Below are 20800 nucleotides of genomic sequence, written 5' to 3' on the forward strand. Positions count from 1 at the left end.
CTCTTGCTTCTGGCAGCTCTGCCTTGGAAATACCACCGTAGTCTTGCTGGTGGGCGCGGATGGGGCTGTCATTACTCCCCACGGAGTGGCAGGCCCCAGAAGGACATGGGGCCCCGTGCGCTCACACCCAACACTTCCACGGCCATGTGCGGGCAGGTGATGGCCAAAGTCCTCAGTCTTCTCTTGCGGGCTCCAGAGCTATACATCTACCCGCCTTCGACATTTCCTGCAGGAGACCTGCTCAGACATGGCGGGACCAACCCGAACCCTCACAAGTCTGGACTCCACAGGCTCCGCCTCGTGCCCCTACTACCATCCGCCCAGGCTCCCCACCACAAACTCAGAGTCATTCTCCGCTCATTCACCCCAGCTTCCTCAATGCCTCTTGACTCCATTCCCCTACCCCCCACTTCTACATAGCCATGGTCCTATTTCTGGCCTTAGTGCCCCCTCTTGGACATCCCCCTGCCTCCAGGTGCCCCCTCACATCTCCCACCCAAACCCCTCCTCCCACCCAAGTAACTCTTCTCAAATGTAAATCAGAGCCTCCCCTTCCCTGCTCAATACCCTACCCAATACCCTGCATGGCTCCCCATTGCTCACCCAGGGCTAAGCGCAAATGCTGTTGCAAGGAACACCAGCTATGTCTTTAGAATTGACCCTTGCTGGGGCACTTGGGTGTTTCAGTGGTTAAGTGGCTGCCTTCGGCTCAGCTCATGATCTTGGGGTCCTGGGATCGAGCCCCGCATCGGGCTCCCTGCTCAGCGGGGAGTCTGCTCCTCCCTCTCCCTCTGCCCGCCCCCCCCCGCCCCGCCGCTTGTACTCTCTCTCTCTCTCTCTCTCTCAAATAAAATAAAATAAAGAATAAAAAAAGAATTGACCCTTGCCGCTGTGAAGACCACCTGTCCGCGATCCAGGCCCAGAGAGGATTGCCAGATAAGATACAGGGTGCCTAGTTAAATTTGAATTTCAGATAAACAATAAATCATTTTTTAGTATATCCCATGCAATATTTTGCATCCTGTATTTTTATTTGCCAAATCTGACAACCATGGGCTCAGAGCCAGCTCAAGCTGTTGACCCCCTTGCCTACCAATGGCCTTGACTGAGGGCTGCCTAGATTGACCCTCGGCACGCCAGAGCCAGCCTACTACATGGGAGGGCAGGGAGACAGGGGCCTTCTAACAGTTGTTCGGCATAGCCTCATCCTTGCTGCCACCTCAGCCCAGAGCACATTTCCCTGTGCCCACGTGCATTTGGCACCCCCATCCTCCCCACCCCACCCCCACTCTCCACCCGTTTCCACATCTCACCTGCTGAGTGATCTCCCTGACCACCTACCCAATCCAGTCCCTTTTCCTGCTCTGGTCTTCCAGAAGCGGGACCACACTTGGCCCAGAGCTCACTTAGGTTTGTTGCTCTTGACCATCTGTCTCCCCGATGAGGACCCAGCTCACTGTCCACCGTGAGTCTCAGAACTGAGATTTGTGCCTGGTACATCGTAGGTCTACTGGGCATGGAAAAAAGCAGTCCATCCTTCCATCCGGCTCACTGCCCCCAGGAGCCACGCGGGAGGTGATAGGATAGGTCTCCCAGGCTCCCTGAAACGAAGGGGCACCTCACAGAGCAGCGGGCACTTGCCAGACATTTCAAAGCACAGGAGGGGTGGGGCTGGAAGGATCTTTGGAGGGCTGTCACATAAGGGTGGGTGGAAGCTGGGCTACAAATTTGGGAATCCGTGTTTTCACAAAACCCAAATGCACGTGGGTCACAGACCTCTGACCCCAAAACACCCATTTATCGAGACCCTTACTGCAGAGACGCCTCCAGCACCTCGAGAACACATTCCTGGGGCGATCATCCCCCAATTCAGGCCCAAATGCTTAGCCCTTCACAGGACAGCTCCTTTCTGTGACCGGGCCGTCCTCCTCTTAGCCTTTCTTTGGGTCCCAGGATCCTTCGGGAATGTTATGAGAGCTAGGGACCCTCTTCGTGGAAAACTCACATTTTCCATGACTTTGTGTGTGGTTTTCAGGACCCCCCCCCCAAAGCTTCTGTACTCAGGGAAAGAATGCCTTTGGTAGGATAGGACCTATCCATGCGGGAGAAGATTGATGAACATTTAGGCATGGTGATGACATTTGGGGACAGAAAGGAGAGGAAAAGACACTGACTCAAGAGAAAGATGTGCCCCCAAATTCTGACAGTGTTTAATTCTGGGTAATAGGACTAGGGCAGTTACACATTATTTTCTTTGGTCTTTCCAATGGCTCAGCATTGAACTCTGATGACTTTTGTAGTCAGGGAGGGGAGGGGAGCATAACTAGAGGGAGAAAAGCAGATGGAGGAGCGACATAGTCCTGGGCCTGAGCAGGATTTCAGCCAGCAAGGGGTCTCAGCTGTGTATCAGCTTTCTGGGGCTACTGAAACGACCACAAACTGGGGGGGCTTAAAACAACAGAAATGTATTCTGTCATGGTTCTGGAGGCCAGAAGTCCAAGACGAGTGTTGGCAGGGTCGTGCGTCTCCAGAAGCTCTAGAGGAGAGGACTTCTGTGCCTTGTCCAGCTTCTGGGGGCCAACAGCGTTCCTTGACTTGGGGCCACATCCCTCCAATCTCTGCCTCTTCTTTTCTGTGTTACCTGCCCTTGCCTCGTTCTTATAAGGACACATATGACAGCAGTTAGGGCCACCTGAATGATCCCAGATAATTACTCATCTCAAAATCCTTAATTTAAATCACATCTGTCACCACATAAGGTCATAGTCACCCTTTTGCCATAGAAGGTAGTATCACGGGTTCCGGAGATTAGGATGTGGACATATCTCTTTGGGGATCACTGTTCAACCCATGATAGCCAGGCTGGCCTGGGTGGGTAGCTGGGAAAACACCTGTTTCTCCGAGGATGCGGGCCCTCCAGGAAAGCCCTCGTGAGGGGTACTGGGGAGGGGGTCAGATCCAGAGGAGACAAGCTTATCTTGAGGGTGGTTGGGACAGGAACCTTGGGGCTAACCTTCACAGAGAGCCACCAACAGAGGCTGGTGAAGGGAGTGGCGGTGGGGATCACTGTGCCGGTCTGTCCTTAGCGACAGGGCCTGCAGATTACATGCACCCCTGACCCCAGCCCTCCCTCCTCCATGAACTAGTTCTCCAGAGAAAACTATACAAATGCAACTCAGATCACGTCACACCCTTACCCCAAGACTTGTCAACACTCTCCTCACCCGTGGTTGCTTTCAAACCCACCTCCCACCAAGCCGACCCCGGCCTGCCCGTTCAGCCTCTCCTCTCCTCCCTCTCAGCACCTTCCATCACCTCCTGAACCAGGCCAACCTCTTGTCCTCCTCTGTCCTTGGCCCAGCAAGCCCGCTCTACCCAGACCTCGCGCCCCACGTGTGGGTCCACCACCCCCCCAAAGTATAACTGTCACTGCCCCTGTGAAGACTTCATAACTAAAATGAAATAACGCTCTGTGAACTTACTTATGGAATGTCTGTCTCCTCTGTCAGACTCTAAGTCCCGTGAGGGGAGAGATCAGACCCGTTGTGTTCACTGCTGCATCCCCAGCCCCAGGCTTCCGCTGTGACACATAGTAAGCACACAAGACACAGTTGATGAGGAAATGAAATGAATGTCTGGCCCAACTACCCAAGCTCCCTCTTCGTCAGTGTTTCAGAAAAGCAGGGACATTCGTTCAATCATATGGTCATTCAACAAACATTCGTGGATGCCCGAGCTGGGAGCTGGGGACGCGCTTCCTGTCTTCCAAAACTCAGACCGGCGGACGGGCCTGGACGCAAGGAGCAAATGCAGCTAGAAGCATGGAGAGGGCAAGGAGTCCGGATGAGGAGCGACTTCTCCGAGGACGAGGAACCGCGGCAGGGAGGAGGCGGGAGGTTAGGGCAGGGGCAAAGTCACCGTCATGGGAAGCAGCAGGGAGCTCTGGAAACACAGTGCGAGGTCTGGAAGGCTGGAGTGGGAGGAACGGGGGGAAAGCCCAGGGCTTCCTGTCGGAAGTGGGAAGTCAGTAAAGGCTCAGGCAGGGTACCCACCGATTTCCCACCTACCTGGCTGACAGGTGAAGGGACCAGAGGCGCTATGAGGATTCTTTCCAAGGTAAAGTCACCAGTAAATGCAGAGCGGAGAGTGAGCCAGGATCCAGCGTGGGGACAGCGTGGATGGCAGTGCCATTCACAGAAGGGGGGAAGGTGTCTGATGGAGTCCCTTTGGGAGCTGTGACGTTTGCGTCGTCCGTGGGAACTCTGAGTGGAACCTCTGGTAGGCAGGCGGCCACTTCCATGTATATTGGTTACATTCCATTCCTCCCTCAGATCTGCTCTCCATCTCTCTCTACCTGCTCTGCACACCTGGGGGCTGACGCCAATGGCCGGCTTCGTCTGGGCTCTGTGTCCTCTGGCTTCCCGGTCCCTATGGGGCTCAGCCAGCAGGAGACACTGGCAGGAGTGTTCCTTCCCCGGTCAGCCAGGGTTTGGGAAGTGTCTGCATTCCCTCCCTGAGTCATCCCCTCTGCTAGGGATGTTGAGTTCCCGTACCATCTCCCCTCCCTGGTCACTCCAGGCTGGAAGACGGCTTCCCACGGCTGCTAGAATCTGGGTATATTGGCATCCCAGGCTGGCTCCCTTAACCCTGCCCACACGTCCATAAAAAGCTGCTTCATTGGGGCGCCTGGGTGGCTCAGTCGTTAAGTGTCTGCCTTCGGCTCAGGTTATGATCCCGGGGTTCTGGGATCGAGTCCCACACTGGGGTCCCTGCTCGGCGGGAAGCCTGCTTCTCCCTCTCCCACTCTCCCTGCTTGTGTTCTCTCTCTCGCTGTCTCTCTCTCTGTGTTAATAAATAAAATCTTAAAAAAAAAAAAAGCTGCTTCATTGAGGCCCCTCGGTTAGACCTTTGAGGGTACCATCCATCTCCTGCAGGATCCTGACTGATGCACTCTTATAGGGCATCAGTTTCTGGGTTCTTTATCTTGACTCATTGGCCAGTTGTGCAGTCTTGTGCTGGTACCTCTCTGACTTCATGACCATAACATCCTAGATCCTGGTGTTTGGCAGAGCGACCCTCCCCTGCTTGCTCCTCTTTACAGAATCATCTCGGCTTTTCCTGGCCATTTATTTTTCTACATGAGCTCTAGAAACAGTTTTTCAAGTTCTGTAAGAAAAAATCTTGTGGGGGTTTGGATGAGACTTGTTACTAATTAATTTATAAGTTAATTTGGGGAGTATTTGCTGCTTTTAAAAATTGAGTCTTCCCAAATACAAACAAGATACTCCAAACAAAATCTTCCCCACGAGTTAGAAAACAGAAAGGAGTGGATGAAAAGTATGCATTTACCTCCACTTCCTAGCTATAGAGTGTTGTTGTTGGTTGGCTGGTGGTTGTGCATTTTTTGGCTTTGAAGGTTTTTTAGGCCTGAACCTACAAGGTCAAAGAGAATAGGAAAAAAGATAACAACAACAGAGTGTAGGAATCTGGAAAGCATCTGCGTGAGAAGTCACTGACTTGGCAGACCGAAGAGACCTGAATTCCCCATAGACAGAGCTCTGGGGAAAGCCAGGGAGCAGCTCAGCTTCTTACGTGGCAAAACAGCCAAAGAACCAGGGATTGGGCACAAAACATGTGTCTGGAAATGGGGGTAAGGAAGAACAGCAGGACTATTTGAAAACCTGTAGGAAGTAGTTAGACCCTCAAATCCTCTCCCTCACCCCAGTGGAATCGTTGAGGCTTATTTTTTGGAGAGAGAAAAAAACAGAGGATCTCTGGACAGGAAGGGACCAGCCACATAAAAGGCAGAAGCTACCACACTGAAAATGAAGGATCAAGTGGACATAGTATATATGCATTTAGGAGCCTCTTGCCCCAGAACACTGGCAGCCACTCCAATATCCTCCAAGCACATTAGAAATGTCTACCCCACAGAATCTCAGCAGACTAAGGGGAAAGATCCAAAGACACTAAACAAGGAAATGATCAAGCCAGACTCCCCCTATATGAAATCTAGAGCCAGGCAGTCCCACACAATTATACAGAGCTTCCCATCAGAGTTTCCCCACTATTAAATAAAGCATATAGACAAGGATCATCAGCCATATGAAGAAAGCCTCTACTAGGAAAGACAAGCCACCTCTGTCATGCCGCCTAAGTTCAACCCCAACGAGATCAAAGTCATGTGCCTGAGGTGCACCGGTGGTGAAGTCAGGTGCCACATCTGCCCTGGCCCCAAAGATCTGTCTCCCAAAAAGGTTGGTGATGACATCGCCAAGGCAACTGGTGATTGGAAGGGTCTAAGTATTACAGTGAAACTGACCATTCAGAACAGACAGGCCCAGATTGAAGTGGTACCTTCTGCCTCTGCCCTGATTATCAAAGCTCTCAAGGAACCACCAAGAGACAGAAAGAAGCAGAAAAAGGTTAAGCACAGGGGAAATATCACTTTTGATGAGATTGGCAATATTGCCCAACAGATGCAACACCGATCTTTAGCCAGAGAACTCTCTGGAACCATTAAAGAAATCCTGGGGACTGCCCAGTCCGTGGGCTGTAATGTTGATGGCCGCCACCCTCATGACATCATAGATGACATCAACAGTGGTGCAGTGGAATGCCCAGCTAGCTAACTACAAAGGAAAATATTTCAATAAAGGATCATTTGACAAGGAAAAAAAAAAAAAAGTAACTTAAAGAAAGCACAATAGGCAGGGAGATTAAATCTTTTCTAAAAAATTCTATCATTAATATCCTCAGAGAGATAAGAGAAGGTACTACATCTATGCAATAAGAATACAGAGTTATGAAATGTAATCATTAGAACCCAAAAAGTACAAATTCAAATTACTATAACAGAGATGAGAAACTCAATAGAAACACTGAAAGAAAAAGTTATCTTCCCCCAAAAGACTAAAAAAACACAACACAGGGGCACCTGGGTGCCTCAGTCGTTAAGCGTCTGCCTTCAGCTCAGGTCATGATCCCAGGGTCCTGGAATCAAGTCCCGCATCAGGCTCCCTGCTCAGTGGGTTGCCTGCTTCTCCCTCTCCCACTACCCCTGCTTGTTTTTGCTCTCTCACTGTGTCTCTCTCTGTCAAATAAATAAAATCTTTAAAATAAAAAAAACACAACACAAAGAAATAGAAAATAAGAAATAAGAATTTTAAAAGGTATTAGAATCTTAAATAATTTAGAATTTTAGAAAGCTCAACAAAAAGAGAGAACAGTGAAAAAGAAAGAGAAAAAATGATCAAAGAAAAATCAATGCAAACTACCTGGGAATGATCACCATGAATGTTCTGACCACAGGGCTGGTTAAATGTCCGGAACAATGGATGAAAATAGAACCACACAAAAGCACCTTATTGTAGAATTTCAGAACACCTGGGACAAAGAGAATATCTTCAAAGCTTTTAGAGAGAGAAATAATAGGCTATTTTCAGAGATTAGAATGTCATCAGACTTATGAATAGCAGCACAAAAAGCAAAAAGACCATGGAAAAATATCTCTGAAAAGGAAAAGTTATTTCAAACATGATTTCAAACTACCCATAAAGTCTGACTGAAATTATAATCAAATGTAACAAGCTCACAAGTAAATCTACCTCCCATGTACCCTTTCTCAGGAAGCTACCAGAAGATGTTCTCCATCAAAGGGAGTAAACCAAGAAAGAGAAAGAATCCAGGAAACAAAGACTCCAGTGTAAGAGGGGCAAAGAGAATGAAAGTGAAAGAAGATGAGATAAGAGTGAAAGAAGATCCTAGGTTGACAGCTGAGCAGCAGGCTAGAGAGCAACCAGTCCAGACTAGAGCAGGTAGGGGGTTCCAGAAAAGAGGACTTCAAAAATCAAAATAAATAAAATACCTGTTGTTATTGAATTTCCTAGTAGGAGATTTGGACAACTCATGGAGAGTTTGGGGATGAATCAGTGGTAAGTACACAGAAAATTATGCAAATGAAAAGCTAAACAAACTACAACTCCAGGGAAAACGAAAAGCTGTACAAGCAAGGAAATGTAATCAAAACATACATATGACTCAGCTGTGAAAAAAGCATTTATCCAGTTGTAAAAAGGCAAATAGTAACAATTAAGCTAACTAAAATAACTATCCTGGGAGGATGGAAAGGGTGCATGGTAAAGAGAGGGCCAGATAGAAGGGAGCCAAATCCTCTTCCCTGGTGGAAGGTCAACAGGTAATGCCTAGAACTGAAAAATCACGATGAGCTTGGTTAGCATGGTTTTTTTGAGAAATAGAGTAAATACTAAAAGAAATAGCTAAAGGAGTTGGAAATGGTTTCTCTAAGGAGTGGGAAGGAAAGTCTCTTAGAAACATTTGACTGTTTAAACTATGAGTATTTATAACTTTGAAGAAAAAAATAAAAGCTAAAATAAAAATAAAAAGATAGACAAAGCAGTCTTCTCTGGTGGAAATGGTGGAGAGAACAGACTCCCCCTTCCCCCATTCAGCCTAATCCTTGATACTCCTTCCTCGGGGGCACCCCAAGGTATTGCCTAGGCGGGTTCCACCAGACACTATTTAAAAACCAAGGGCTAACAGCTGAAAAGTGGAATCTCAGGCCCTGGGACAAGTGGTGAGGGAGTGATTCTGAACCCCACCAACTTTCCCTGATATCATGGAAGTTTCGAAGGGTTGAGAGCGGATATGAATTAAGGTACAGCATGTGAAACAGTGAATCCTTGCCTATGAGCACTGAGAGATGCCTTAGAAATCATCTATCCAGTCTGAATAGATAGTTCCCCTACAGGACAGGTTGGCCTGAGGATGTTTTCTGGCCTTGAGTGAACTTTGCCCAGCGGAAGAAGCGAGAATTGTTGGAGAGTCATTGTTTGTAGAACAACTCTCAACCAATGAGAGGTTAGAGTTGGTGGATTCATACCCCAGCTCCCCGACCCCTGTGTAGCAGCTCCTCGTGGTATTCCAGCCAGGTCCTCAGAGGACCCCCAGGTGCTCAGAGTGGCTGCTTGCTCTTGCACCTTGTGTGGATGGGCTGCCTCCCCTTCCTTGTGTCACTTTCCCTCCCTCATCCCTGCTTCCTGGGATCACTTCTCAGATACACTGCTTACACGTATTCCCGAGACTCAGGGTCTGTGTTTAGGGGAACTGAAACTAAGACAATTATCTCACCCCCTCCCTCCACCGATGAGGAGAAATGACCCAGGGAAGGAAAAGAACGTGTCTGATTTTACACAGCAAGTTACTTGCGGAGTCTGACATCACAGAAAGAGCATCAGGCTGTGAGTCACTTGTTGTAGATCTTGGCCTTAGCTACGTGGCCTAGGGCAAGTTCCTGCCCCTCTCTGAGCCTGGTTTCCCCAAGTGTCAGCCTCGGCCTGTAGCCCCACTGACTAGAGGGGCTTTCTCCTTACCTCAGAAAGCCCCTCTTTCTGCAACGCTGCCTCTTACGTACAAATGCTCAAAGCGCCCTAGTCTGAAGTCAAGAAAATGCACACACACAGTGACAAGGAAGCCACAGCCCTGGATGGTAGCTAATTCTCTAATTTCCTTGAGGGTTGCTGAAATTCCTGGGATGCTAGATCGGTGGCATACGAAATGCCCCACCATTTCCCAACCACATAATGACACCCCCCCCTTCCTTTTTCCTGGGTCAGCAAATTTGCTGGTCGGCACACCCCTGCAAACGGGGTCACTGTGATCGAGAGAGGGAGAGAGAAAGGGAGCAAGATAGAGAGAGGAGGGAAATAACATTAAAGACCAAATCAATTTTTAAACATTACAACCTGATCCTGGCTTCCCCTGGGGCCCAGCCCCCTCAAGGAGAGCATCAGGGGCTGGGAGCTGGGGGTAGGGTGGGAGGCAGGGGGGTGGGGGGGGAGAAAAAGCTTCTGGAATTCCAACTCCACTTCTTCCGACTCTGCAAGCACAGAAGGGTCCCTTCTCCTCTGGGCCTCAGTTTCCTTCTCAGTACAATGGGAGTACCCCCCCCCACACACACACACCCCACTTGTTGGAGGAGTAACCAAGGGCCCGGGTGTCCAGAGGCAAGGGCCCGGGGTCGGAGAGCCTGGTCACGAACCCTGACCTTACCATTTCATATCCAGGTTATTTGGAGCAAGTTCATCAGTTTCTCTGAGCTTCTTCTGCTCAGCTGTAAAATGAGACTAAATCATGGTGAAATGGGCTGTTGGGGTTCAAATCCTGGTTCCACTCCTCTGAGCTGAACCTGAACAAGTCAGTGAACCCCTCTGAATCTCAAGATCCTTATCTGTTCAATGGTCAGATTACTGTAAATTAAGTGAATTAATTTACAGAAGCTTCTTGGAAGAATGCCTGGCACATGGTAAGCGCTAGTTTCTGATTATTGTTACAGTTGCTATTACCAGGTTTGTGGGGAGAATGTGCGAGAGTGAACAGGGGACAGGGGGCACAGGACCAGCCCAGACAAGCTCACTGAATGGGAAGCTGGTGCCCAACCTGTGGCCTTCCGAGGCCCCCCCTCGGCCAGCCCTGTGGATGGGGGCACCCTTCCTGCCACCCTCCCACCCCACCCGTTGAGGAGTGCCCGCCTCCCGCCCCTTTGTGGTCACACAAAGCTGTCCCTCAGCAGGTCTAGGCCCCTGGCAGAGCTCTTTGACGCTAAAAATAGATTATTCCACTGAAAGACTCAGAGAAAAGATGGTTTTATGAGCCAAAAGGGGCTGTAGTTTGGGGTTTTCTTTCTTCCTTTGAGGGGCCCGGGATGCTGGGGGGGACAGCATCTTATGGGCAAGATTTTCCAGGCCTCAGAGGAACACGAGAGGCCACTGGGCTGACCAGCATCTCAGGGAGGATGTGCTGTGGCCGGAGTGATCTCCCCAGCACGCCCCGTCCTGCAGCCTGGGACCCAGGCTCAGGCAGCCCTCTGCTGGGGACAGCCCCTGGCAGCCAGGAGAGTCAGGGCCTCTCCCAGCGGGGCCTTGGCGGGACTGGGTGGTGGGAATCTGCTGGGGGCCCCAAGAACCGGGGGAAGGTTGTGAATCAGCCACATGCCCCCTCCTGCTGCCAACTCTGCCCTCCTCCTCTCCCCACCCCACCCCCACCCCGGTGGCTGCCCAGGGCTCTCAGGCCCTTAGCAGCTTACCTTGCCAAGTGCCTGCCACGTGCCCTTCCCAGGGTCCCCCCTCACCTGCACACCCTGGGAAAGAGGGGCTTTGGTGAGGACGGTGAGGTGCTGATGAGACCAACTGACATCACACGTGATGACTGGGAATCCCAAAGCTGGGATCTGAACCTGGTTCTTCTGACACCAAGTCCCTAGCACCTGGACCTCCCCAGAGAGGACTTGAAGGAGAGAAGGGGGGTCAAGGGTTACAGGGGACATGGCAGCAGCACGCGTACAGTTGAATCCCCTTCTCACCCTGCGACCGTGTGATGCCCTTCCTTCGGCGAGCCTCAGTGTCCCCGGCTGTGAAACGGGGAGAACCATCTCTGCCTGGTTGGCTTTGTGCAGAGGTGGTAGTGGGATGGGGGATGGGGGAACGGCGGAGATCCTTTAGTTGAGGCCAGGGGACGCTCTCCCCAGAGAGTGGGGGAACAGCCCCTTCTGGGGTGGAATTCAGCCCGCATTCTCCACCCCCACCCCAGGTGGCCAACCCGTCTGCGGGGTTCCAGTGCTCCTGAACCCGGTAGCGTCTGCCTTTGTAACACAGGACTTATGACCGAACTGTATCCGGACCCAAAGGTGCACTCATGGTGGAATTTCAGGCAGGAGGCAAAGCTTTGAGTAGAGCTGCTGGGGTCCTTGGTGAGGCAAATGCTGTGGCTAAAGACAGTCATAAAGTCCTCGGTGCCACTGAACCTATGGGACCGCCCAGCTGCCCAGGCGTGGCCGTGAGGGGTGCAGCGGAGGGGGGCCCGGGAGAAGGGGGCTGATGCAGGAAGGGGGAGGAGGACAGGGGAAGGGTTTGGTTCTGCAGGGGGCACCATGAGCAGTCTTTTGAAACGAACAACAGGAAAGAGAGAGGCTGAGGGTGGGGAGGGGAGAAGGAGCCCAGAAAGCGGGCGGAGGGCAGGGTGAGGTTGAATCCTGCTTCCTCCACCTGCGAAGTGGGTGACCGTGGGCAGGTCTCTTCACCTCTCTGACTGCCCCCTGGAAACTGGGCACGGTTGGCTGGTCTGAGAGGCCACCATTGGAGACACCGTGCATAAAGCTCTCGGCACGTGCATCCTGAGTGGTAGGTCCTTAGCTACTGATCCTTTGGCTTGGCCTGGGTATCCTGGCCCCTGGGTGGGCTGCGTGGCCTGCAGACCTCATCTTCTACCCTGAACATGGGCCTATGCTAGAGCAGGGTGTAGACCTGGCTGAGGTTGGAGGGAGTTGGGGGAGGAGGGCGGGGGAAGCTTACCTTGATGTCTCTGTGCGGGAGGCCTGAAGGTGGAGGGCCCTGGGCAGCCTGCAGCAGGTATCACACTCCAGCACCTTCCCTGAGCCCAGCACTGTGATTTGCTGGTGGAAAACCAGAATTTGAACTCTAAGGCCAGTGCTTGCCTCAGTTCCGCTGCCCATTTCATCCAAGCTGACTGCTAGAGGCTAGAACTTGGGGGTAATCCCTGGGATTGGTTTTTTCCTCATCAGAAAATCAAAGAGAGCCGCCCCTATCCTGCAGGATATTGGGAAGGCCCCGTGGGTGCAGGGGTATGCCATCTTTCTAAAGTTCCTAGACGGCCCGCAGCCAGTGCTCCTGACTGGTGACATCACTCCCCAGTCACTGTAGCCCAAGGTTATAGTGAAAGTTTCAGCTCTGCACACAGGTTGAGAAAACAGATTTCATCACCGTTCATAGTAGGTACTTTCTTAACTAATTTCCATGTAACCAGCTCATGCAGTTCACTGGCATTTCTGCTGTTATATGCCAATCGATCCCCTTGGCTCGCAGATCCCTTGCTGGAATCCACACCTTCTGCTCCCACCAACCCACTGAGCTGTCGACTTGCCAAACATCGGTTGGGTTTGTTCTCAAAACCATTTATGCCAGTTGGGTTTTCGTGGTTACAAAATGTCATTGGATATTATGCCAGTCTGGGGCCATTTTGCCCTCAGATCCATTCTACCCCCTCCCCCCATTAGGCTCTATAATGCAGGGCTCTGATTCCATTAAGTCAGCTGGTTCCGGCTCCACTCCACCAATAGGAGGCACTGGGAGGAGGTTAAAGGGTGGGAGGAAGAGAGAGCCCCTTTGATATTTGTCTAGGGGGCATTGCCATCGTGGCTGAGTCTCCTCTGTGGCTCCAGCAAATTCGACTCTCATACCACGCTCTGCTTCTGCAGGTGGGGGAGGGTGTGCTGGGAACACCGCCTCTGCCTGCATCTCTCTTGCCAAAGGGTGGTAGTGGCTTCCTGCTGCGGCCGATCTCGGGGCTCCTCACCACCACGGTTTGGCTTCTCAGCTCTTCCATCACCCGTGTTGCCAATAACCCCCCAATTAACTTTCCTCTGTTTCCAATACTCAAAGCAGCTTCTGTTTTCCTGATTGGACCCTCACTGATAGCAAGGCAATGTTATCAATGATACGATGCAAAACAGGAGTGACTCTTTCTAGGAAACTAGGTTGAACACCTTGGAAAGACTTGGCGAAGGCAAGTTGCTGAAAATAAATTGAATTTGGTAGGGGTGGGACATGGTAAAAGATTGGGGGAAATAGTAAAATTTAGGTGCTACTGGATGCGGATTTCTTCGTAGGCGTCTTAACACTCACATTCCACTTCAAAGAAGTCCAAACTGCAAATTGTAGGAGGTGCCTTCTGGGCTGGCTTAAGCCTGAAGACTAAGATGAAGACCATTTAATGCACATTTATAGGATTAAAGTTAAAATAAAGGGTTTATGGCACATAAATCCTATTTTTTAATGATTCCCTTCCTCCACCAGATTTCTAGATTAACCTGATCTGATCGGTTCAGAGGCCTCGGATGTTTTTTTCAGTGGAGAGCAAGAGGAAACAAGGCCGCCTGCTGCATGCTGGGAGAGTGCACAGTTGGAGCTGAAGGAAGGGAATTTCAGGAACTGGGCAGCTCCTATGTGCCAGGTGCACTCCCAATATTTTCTCATTTAATCCTTTTTGCAATGGTGAGAAGCGGGTGCTGCAATTGGCCCCACCTTACAGGCGAGGAAGCAGGCTCAGAAAAATAGCCTCCGGCCCACAGTCTCACAGCTTCAGGAATATTCCAAAGGCAAGCCTCAGGAATGTTCTTTCTGCTTCCCCAGCAGCCTCCAGGGGTTCATTCAGGCTGGCATTCAGGCTTCCAAGGGGGCATGTGGAGATGATAAGCCTCTTTAGGGATGGACCAAACCAGGCACCCAGGAACACAGTAAACCACCCGCTGTGCAGATGCGCCCCTGGGCCCAACACAGCCTCCCGCACCTCCTCCTGTTCCTGGGCCTAGCCTCAGCTTCCCGGGGAAGGGGAAATCCCTCAGGGTGACCAAGTTACAGATTGCTATGGGGGGACCCACTTTTACACGTGGAAAAAACAGCGAAGCGTGGTAGGGTGGGCTGCTCGAAACTGGAGGTGGCGTTGGTAGATCGGAAACAACTCCTGGGCTGGGAAGCAGGGGACCAGGGTTCCACTGACTCACTGGGTGAGCTTGGGGGAGTCTCTGCCCCTCGGGGGACCTCAGTTTCCACTTCTGTTAAAGAGGGTCTTTCCTGCCGTGTCTGTCTCTGATCTGTTTCACAATGTGGCGGACTCCAAAATGTTCCAAATGTAACCAGGAGGCCAGGGCCCCTTGGCAGGCTCCATGCTCCACTGACTCAAACAGCCCTGCCCAGGCCGGGCCGGCTGCTTGGCTCACAGAGGGGGCCGTCAGTCCTCCTATGTGACCGACGCTTCTCTACCTGCCTACTCATAACAGACCCCAGACTGCGTCACGGAGACTCTGGCAAGGAAACAATGTCTATGGTGCCCTCACCCGGGTGCCTCTCCCTGCGAGAAATGTGTTATCCCCATTTGACAGGGAAGGAAACTGAGGTCCAGAGAGGGGAAATGACTTGCCCCAGGTCTTGCAGCTGGGATTCAGCAGAGCTGAGAGTGGAATTCAAATCTGACTCCAGAACCCTGTGGCTTTTACCATAAACCTGCTTCCTCCCCGGACAAATGACAACCCACACCACTACCACACCCACCCGCCGTTGAGGAACAAAAGACTGAGCCTGCACGGGGTTCCCAAGGAGGCCCAGGCAGCGAGTTTCCAAGGGCGTACTGCTCCCTGGTGACCAGTGTGGCTGTGGGCGGGAACCAGGCTCTCTGGGGCCCTGGACCAGCCCCTCCTCCTCCTGGATGCCCCTCCTGCTCCCTGTTGGCCTTCAGAGACCACCATGAGTGTGAGGATGGTTTCCGGGGCCTGGCTCCAAGCTCAGGCTCCCTGGGAGAGGCCAGGGGGCAGTGCCCAGGCGGCAGAGGGCTTCCTGAAGTCTCAGGACTGAGCCCAGAGGGCACTGCAAGGTGCTGTGGGATTACGGCTGAGGCCAGGCTAGTAAATCAGAGGCTGGTGTTCTAATCCCGCTCACAATACTCTGTGGCCTTGCACAAGCGGACTTCAACATCCTGGGCCTCAGTGTCTGACCTATGAAATGGGCAAGTAGAGCTTGCAAGGGAAACCGTGAAAGCCACCACACTCCACCTCCCACCCCGGCCCCCACCTGACCGGGCTTCTGGGGACAGAGTGTAGGACTGAATCATTTCCCATGTCTTTTCTACTTCAGAGTCCCTCTGAGCCTTGAACCTTCTGGGACATGAAGGATTCCAAAAGTGTCCTGATAAAGGGTAATGGCAGGGGTGTGTTTGTTGGGACGGGGGTGGGGGCGGGTGGGGACGGCCATGGAGGCAAGGAAGCCCAGACACACTTGGCTAAAATGGAGAACCCCAAGGAGATGAAAGTGGGCAAAATGAACAAAGGGCCTTGAATGCCAAGCTCAGGGCTCAGAACCCAAGCTCCGCAGAGGGCTCCTTGGCACGGACGGCCCTGCTGCTGGCTTTCACCAGGGAGGCCTCAGTGGGCAGGATGCACTGGGGTGATGCCACTTCATGTGTTTCCCTTTGTACTTAATCCCAGCTGCCGTAAAATCCCCCTGAAGTGCCACACATGTGGACGCTTCTCCCTGGCAACAGCGGTGGTGGACCATGGCAGGGTGTCAGCCGCAGCCCCGGGGCGGGGGGCATGGAGGGGAGCCCTACCACCCGCTGGTGGGTCTGGTGAGGGCCCTCGGGGCTCCCAGCCCGCCCAGGCCAACACTGGCCTTAATTAAAAATGAGTCTCCTTACAGGATCCAAACCACCGCCCAACCACCCCCTCCAACTGCTTTCAGTTCTGCTCCCGGGCCGCGTGCTGAGGCCAGCCCCACAAATAAAAACCATCACTTTTTTTCCCCCCTCTCTTTCTCTCTCTCTCTCTCTCTTTTTTCTTTTTTCCAAAAAGGAGAGAAGCAGCCACAAAATCTTCTAAGAGCTGTGACATCACAGCCCAGGTGACCCCAGCCCAGCCAATGGGCCAAGGCCGCGAGCTGGCTTCTTGCATCCTGTGAGCTGAGGTTGGGTTGACACTGTGAAGGCCGGTCCCTCAACCACAGAACCACAAGGCCAGGCCCTCGGCCGCCTTCAGGGCCCTGCGCCGGCGCTGGTTGGCTCCTGATCCTCCCCACCCCCGGGCCGCCCTCGCACCCAGTGGAGCCCGGGCTCTGTCGGGGGTGAGCCTCATTCATTCATTCCCTGTGGCGCTGATGTTGGGCCTGGCTCTGCTCTCGCTGCCCTGTGAGCTCCTCCGCCCTGGCCCCTTCCCGCCATCTAATGATACACTCTGCATACGCTTCTGTTGAAAATTTGTGGCTAGACATTCCTGTGGGACTGGGAATCCAAATTCTTGGGTACAAACAGAAACTTACTTTCCTTGGGGATTTTTTTTTCTCTCTCTCGCTCACACACGCACTCTCGCGTTCTTTCCTTTTTTTCTTTTTCGTAGCAATAGGGGGAAAAAAAAGAGACAAAACAAAAAAAAAAAACAAACAAAAAGCGACACTACCACCCCCCTTTTATTTTCAAAAGTAGCTAGGAAAAAATAAAACGACAGCCAACCAAGTCAATCCCAAGCCAACCCTCTGAAGGTCTGATTTCTCGCCTTCCTCAGAGAGGGGCATGGCCATGGCATCGAACAGCATCTTCGATTCCTTCCCGACCTACTCGCCAACCTTCATCCGCGGTGAGTAACGACTGCCCAGGGCCCTGGGCTGATCCTTTTGGGTGGGGAGCTGTGGCCAGGCCCCGGACGGTGTCCCTCCACCGACCACCCTGGCTGCCTTCAAGTGCATGGCCTGCCTCCCTAAATCCGCTGAGTCCTGAAAGTCTGAGGTGGGAAGAGGGGTTGGTGGCCTCCGTGGTCTCCTGGAGTGGACTTTTGTGGGACTTTTATCCTCAGTTGGTGGGGACAGTAAGTGGTGGGGGAAATGGATGCCACAAGACCTCAGCGGCCGACCTCGAAGGGTCCTGGGATGGAGAGGACATGGAGGATATCCTTGTGACCTGAGGCTTCCTGCCTCACTCCTGGTCCCTGCAGCCCCAGCCCCTGGCCCTCCACCCGAGCTCAGGCAGACATGGGCTCCGGGACACACTCAGGTCTCCCAGAGCCAGGCCAGCCTCTATCAAGAGCCATGGATCTGGAGATCTTTCGGAGGACCGCTCCCAGAATTTCCAAGTCATCCTGGGCCGAGGGAAGCAGAGGGAGGAGAAGGAGGCTACAAGGTTTTGTGGAGAACTTGCAGAGCTCTGGGATGCACCAAAGCTGGCTGAGCGTTGGGGGAGCAGGCCTGGGGAAGGTTTACAGATTTGGCCACAGGGGAGAAGAAAATGTTTCTGGGTGGCTTTTGCCTCTATTCGTGGCCTAGAGCAACCCAGAGGTTTGCACTCCGTCCTTCAAAAAGGATAGGGTTCCTGGATCCCCCACTTGGAACCTCTGATGGAGGCTGGAACTCAGGGGGAGACTTCCTGCCTCTGCCTGGTTCTTAGGGCTGATGAGCCCTGGCCTCAGACAGCCCCCTGCTGCCTTCCTCTCCCTCGCCCCCCGGCAGGAGTCCAGATGGGGCTGTGCCACCTGAGCCTGGGGTCCAGAGGCCCTGAGCTGGAGTCCCAGGTCGGTGGCTACCTTGCCCAGTGGCCTTAGGCAAGTAACGTAACCTCTCTGTGCCCCAAACGGAGACCCCTCTGGCCGTGACATTCTGATCGTCTGAGGCTGGGCATGGGCTGTGTATGAGGGCAATGCCTCGGGGCTGTACACGGAGACAGGTTCTCCTCTAGAATAGAGGGGCTGAACGGAATCTAAAACTCCAAGGGCTGGCGGGGGCGGGGGGGCAGGTGTTGGTGTTGCCTTTCCTCAGCCGAGGTGGTCAGCTGACATACAGAAGTTGGTCTGACTGTCTGCCTTTCTGTCCACTGGCCTGTCCCACTGCTGGCTAACAGAGTGACTCAGAGCCAGTCCTTGGGCGGCCAGCTCTGGGCAGGGACCAAAGTGCATTTGGGTGCTTATTGTTTAAAGGTTTCTGCAAGGGCTTATCTGAGGTGGGAGCCCTTCCTCCTGTCTGGAGAGAAGCTGAGGCAGGTTACACAGCTGCAGATGGGGACTTGGGGGGTGGGGGGCTGCCGTCCCAAGGCGGATGCATTCCCGCCAAACCTGGTTGTGGCTGGTGACAAGCAACAGCCTCAGGTCTGGGAGCTGACAGCCGTGGCTCCTTCCTTCAAGCTGCTCCTATTATAACGCTATTCCCTTTGTAGTCCCCAGAGCTAATTAAAGGCAGTCTGTGGCAAGAAAATAAGAGTTTATAAAAACCATTTGCTGGGTCTTTGTAATCTGTGTTTCTCCCTCCATGAGCAAGATGGAGAAATGTACCGTTTAAAACAAAGGCATCTTGGGAGACAAGACTAAGGAGCTGCCACCTAAGATGGGTTCCTGAGGCCATGGAGCCCCAGAGATGGTAGAGAGAAGCACAGAGGCTGAGCGAGAGGAGGGCTGGTGGCTTTGGGCTCAATATGCGCCCAGAGACAGGAGGCTGCTGGGCACAGCAGGCTGATTCCTGGTGGACAGGGACACAGATGTGCTTTGTAAGCCGGGGGCCGTGGGGACGGCTCCAGGTCTGGGGTCTGAGGCGTCTGTCGACACTGGCTGGCCCCTTCTCTCCTGCCCAACTCCATTCCCTATGTTCTGCTTATAGCACACTTACTTGGGGGATGTGTCGCCCGAGATTCACAGGGCTGCCACTGCCGATTCTGTCCCCAGAGAGATCCAACCCCTGGGTGCTAAAACCCTGGGCTCTACACTGCCCTATGCGGGGTCCTTACCCTGTTCTGAGCCACAGATTTTTCTGGAGCCTCAGGAAGCCTATAGAGTCCTTCTCAGAATCACACTTTTAAGTGCATAAAACCAAACCTGAAGGACTGTGCAGGAAACCAAATCTATGGAAATACGGTTATCAAACTATAAAGAAAGCAAGTGGTGAGACTGTGACCACGTGCCTCTGTCGTGACACACGGAGCACAGAGAGCTCAGGAGCTCCAGTAACGGCCACCACAAGGTGGTGACGAGGGTAAATGGTGTTTCCAGATCACCTGTGACAGCCCTCACGACACTGAAGAACATCTGTGATTTCAACTGGTGACAAAAATCACTGTGGAAAGAGAAGCTGCATTTTAGTTGGAGGTTCGTGAAAGGAAACGTGTCACGTGTTCCCAGCCCAGTGCACAGACGTCCTGAATTCAGTGCAAGCAGGACCTCCAGGAGGCCATGCTGGCGGGGGGGCAGGGTCCTCAGGACCCCCACACGTCACCCTGGGGAGCTTTCAAACACATGGATTCCCAATTCCCAAAGGTACCTCAGTTCACTATGGGGAAGAGGTCTGGGAAGAGGGCGGAGAGCCATTCCCACCGTGAAGTAGAGGGTGAGGAGGAAAGAGGGCAAGGCTCAACCCAGAAAGTTGGCAGACTGACGGCCGAGTTCCAGGCACCAAGATGGAAAGAGTGAGAGGGCACGGGGTCTCCTGGGGTGCCCCTGGGACCCCAGCAATTCTCCATTCTTCCGCCTCCTCCTCTGTGGGACTAGTCCCGGACAAGGGGTATTTATTCCTCTCTTTGACAAATGGAGACGCTGAGGCCTAATGGCTTTGACTCAGATGTACTGCACGACTATGGGCAAGTCCCTTCCTCTCTTTGGGCTTCGGTTTCCCCATCTGACAAACACAGGCAATGGCCTTGAGGATGCCCAAGGGCCCATCCACAGCTCCAAACTGCCCGTGAGGCCCTTCTCTGGGGCATCCCCCTCGCAGCACACCCCTTAACTGCACCCACGCGGGCAACAGTGCTCCCCACTGGGGTACCCTTCTGGGGAGGAAACTGGAGGAAATGGGCCTGAACTGCAACATGCAGGATTTAGGAGACCCTGGGGAGGCAAAGGTTTCCATTTATCCGGTAATCCCACAAAAGCTTATCAGGGAGTAGAGTGTGGAGATTCCAGCTCGGGCTCTGGGTTCTGACTCTGCGCCTCGCTAACTGTGTAGCCTGGGGCAAGTCACTTCACCTCTCTGTACCTGTTTCCCCATCAGTAAAGTGGGGATGATGATCACACCAAACTCCCAGGGCTCTGGAGAGAATTAAATGAGCAGGGTGCCTGGCACAGAGTACACGCCCAGTAAACATCCTCATTCTTATAATTTCCATGAGCCTGGCCTTGTGCTGGGATCTTGGATACAAGGGTGACTGGGTCAGGCTCTCTGCCCTTGAAGAGCTCAAGGTCAGGTGTGGAAAG

General features: G+C 52.7%; 1 protein-coding gene and 1 pseudogene across 3 annotated transcripts in view; both read left to right on the forward strand.

Moving 5' to 3' along the window:
- The first annotated feature begins 6146 nt into the window (after positions 1 to 6146).
- On the forward strand, positions 6147 to 6687 carry LOC118549886 (large ribosomal subunit protein uL11 pseudogene; annotated as a pseudogene).
- Positions 6688 to 12041: 5354 nt separating this feature from the next.
- RUNX3 (RUNX family transcription factor 3) overlaps positions 12042 to 20800 on the forward strand; it is a 65326-nt gene continuing 56567 nt past the window's right edge. The window contains exons 1-4 of one of the 3 annotated variants that reach the window (XM_078073621.1): positions 12042 to 12197; positions 13890 to 14046; positions 15723 to 15783; positions 17141 to 17212. In XM_078073621.1, coding sequence (XP_077929747.1) covers positions 15753 to 15783; positions 17141 to 17212 — 103 coding nt within the window. In that variant the 5' untranslated portion in view covers positions 12042 to 12197; positions 13890 to 14046; positions 15723 to 15752. Of the gene's footprint in view, positions 12198 to 13889; positions 14047 to 15722; positions 15784 to 16435; positions 16704 to 17140; positions 17213 to 20800 lie in introns of those variants that run through there. The other 2 variants (XM_078073622.1, XM_078073623.1) reach the window with 2 other exon arrangements.

Source organism: Halichoerus grypus, chromosome 5, assembly GCF_964656455.1.
Source record: "Halichoerus grypus chromosome 5, mHalGry1.hap1.1, whole genome shotgun sequence".
In the NCBI taxonomy this organism is placed as follows: Eukaryota; Metazoa; Chordata; class Mammalia; order Carnivora; family Phocidae; genus Halichoerus; species Halichoerus grypus.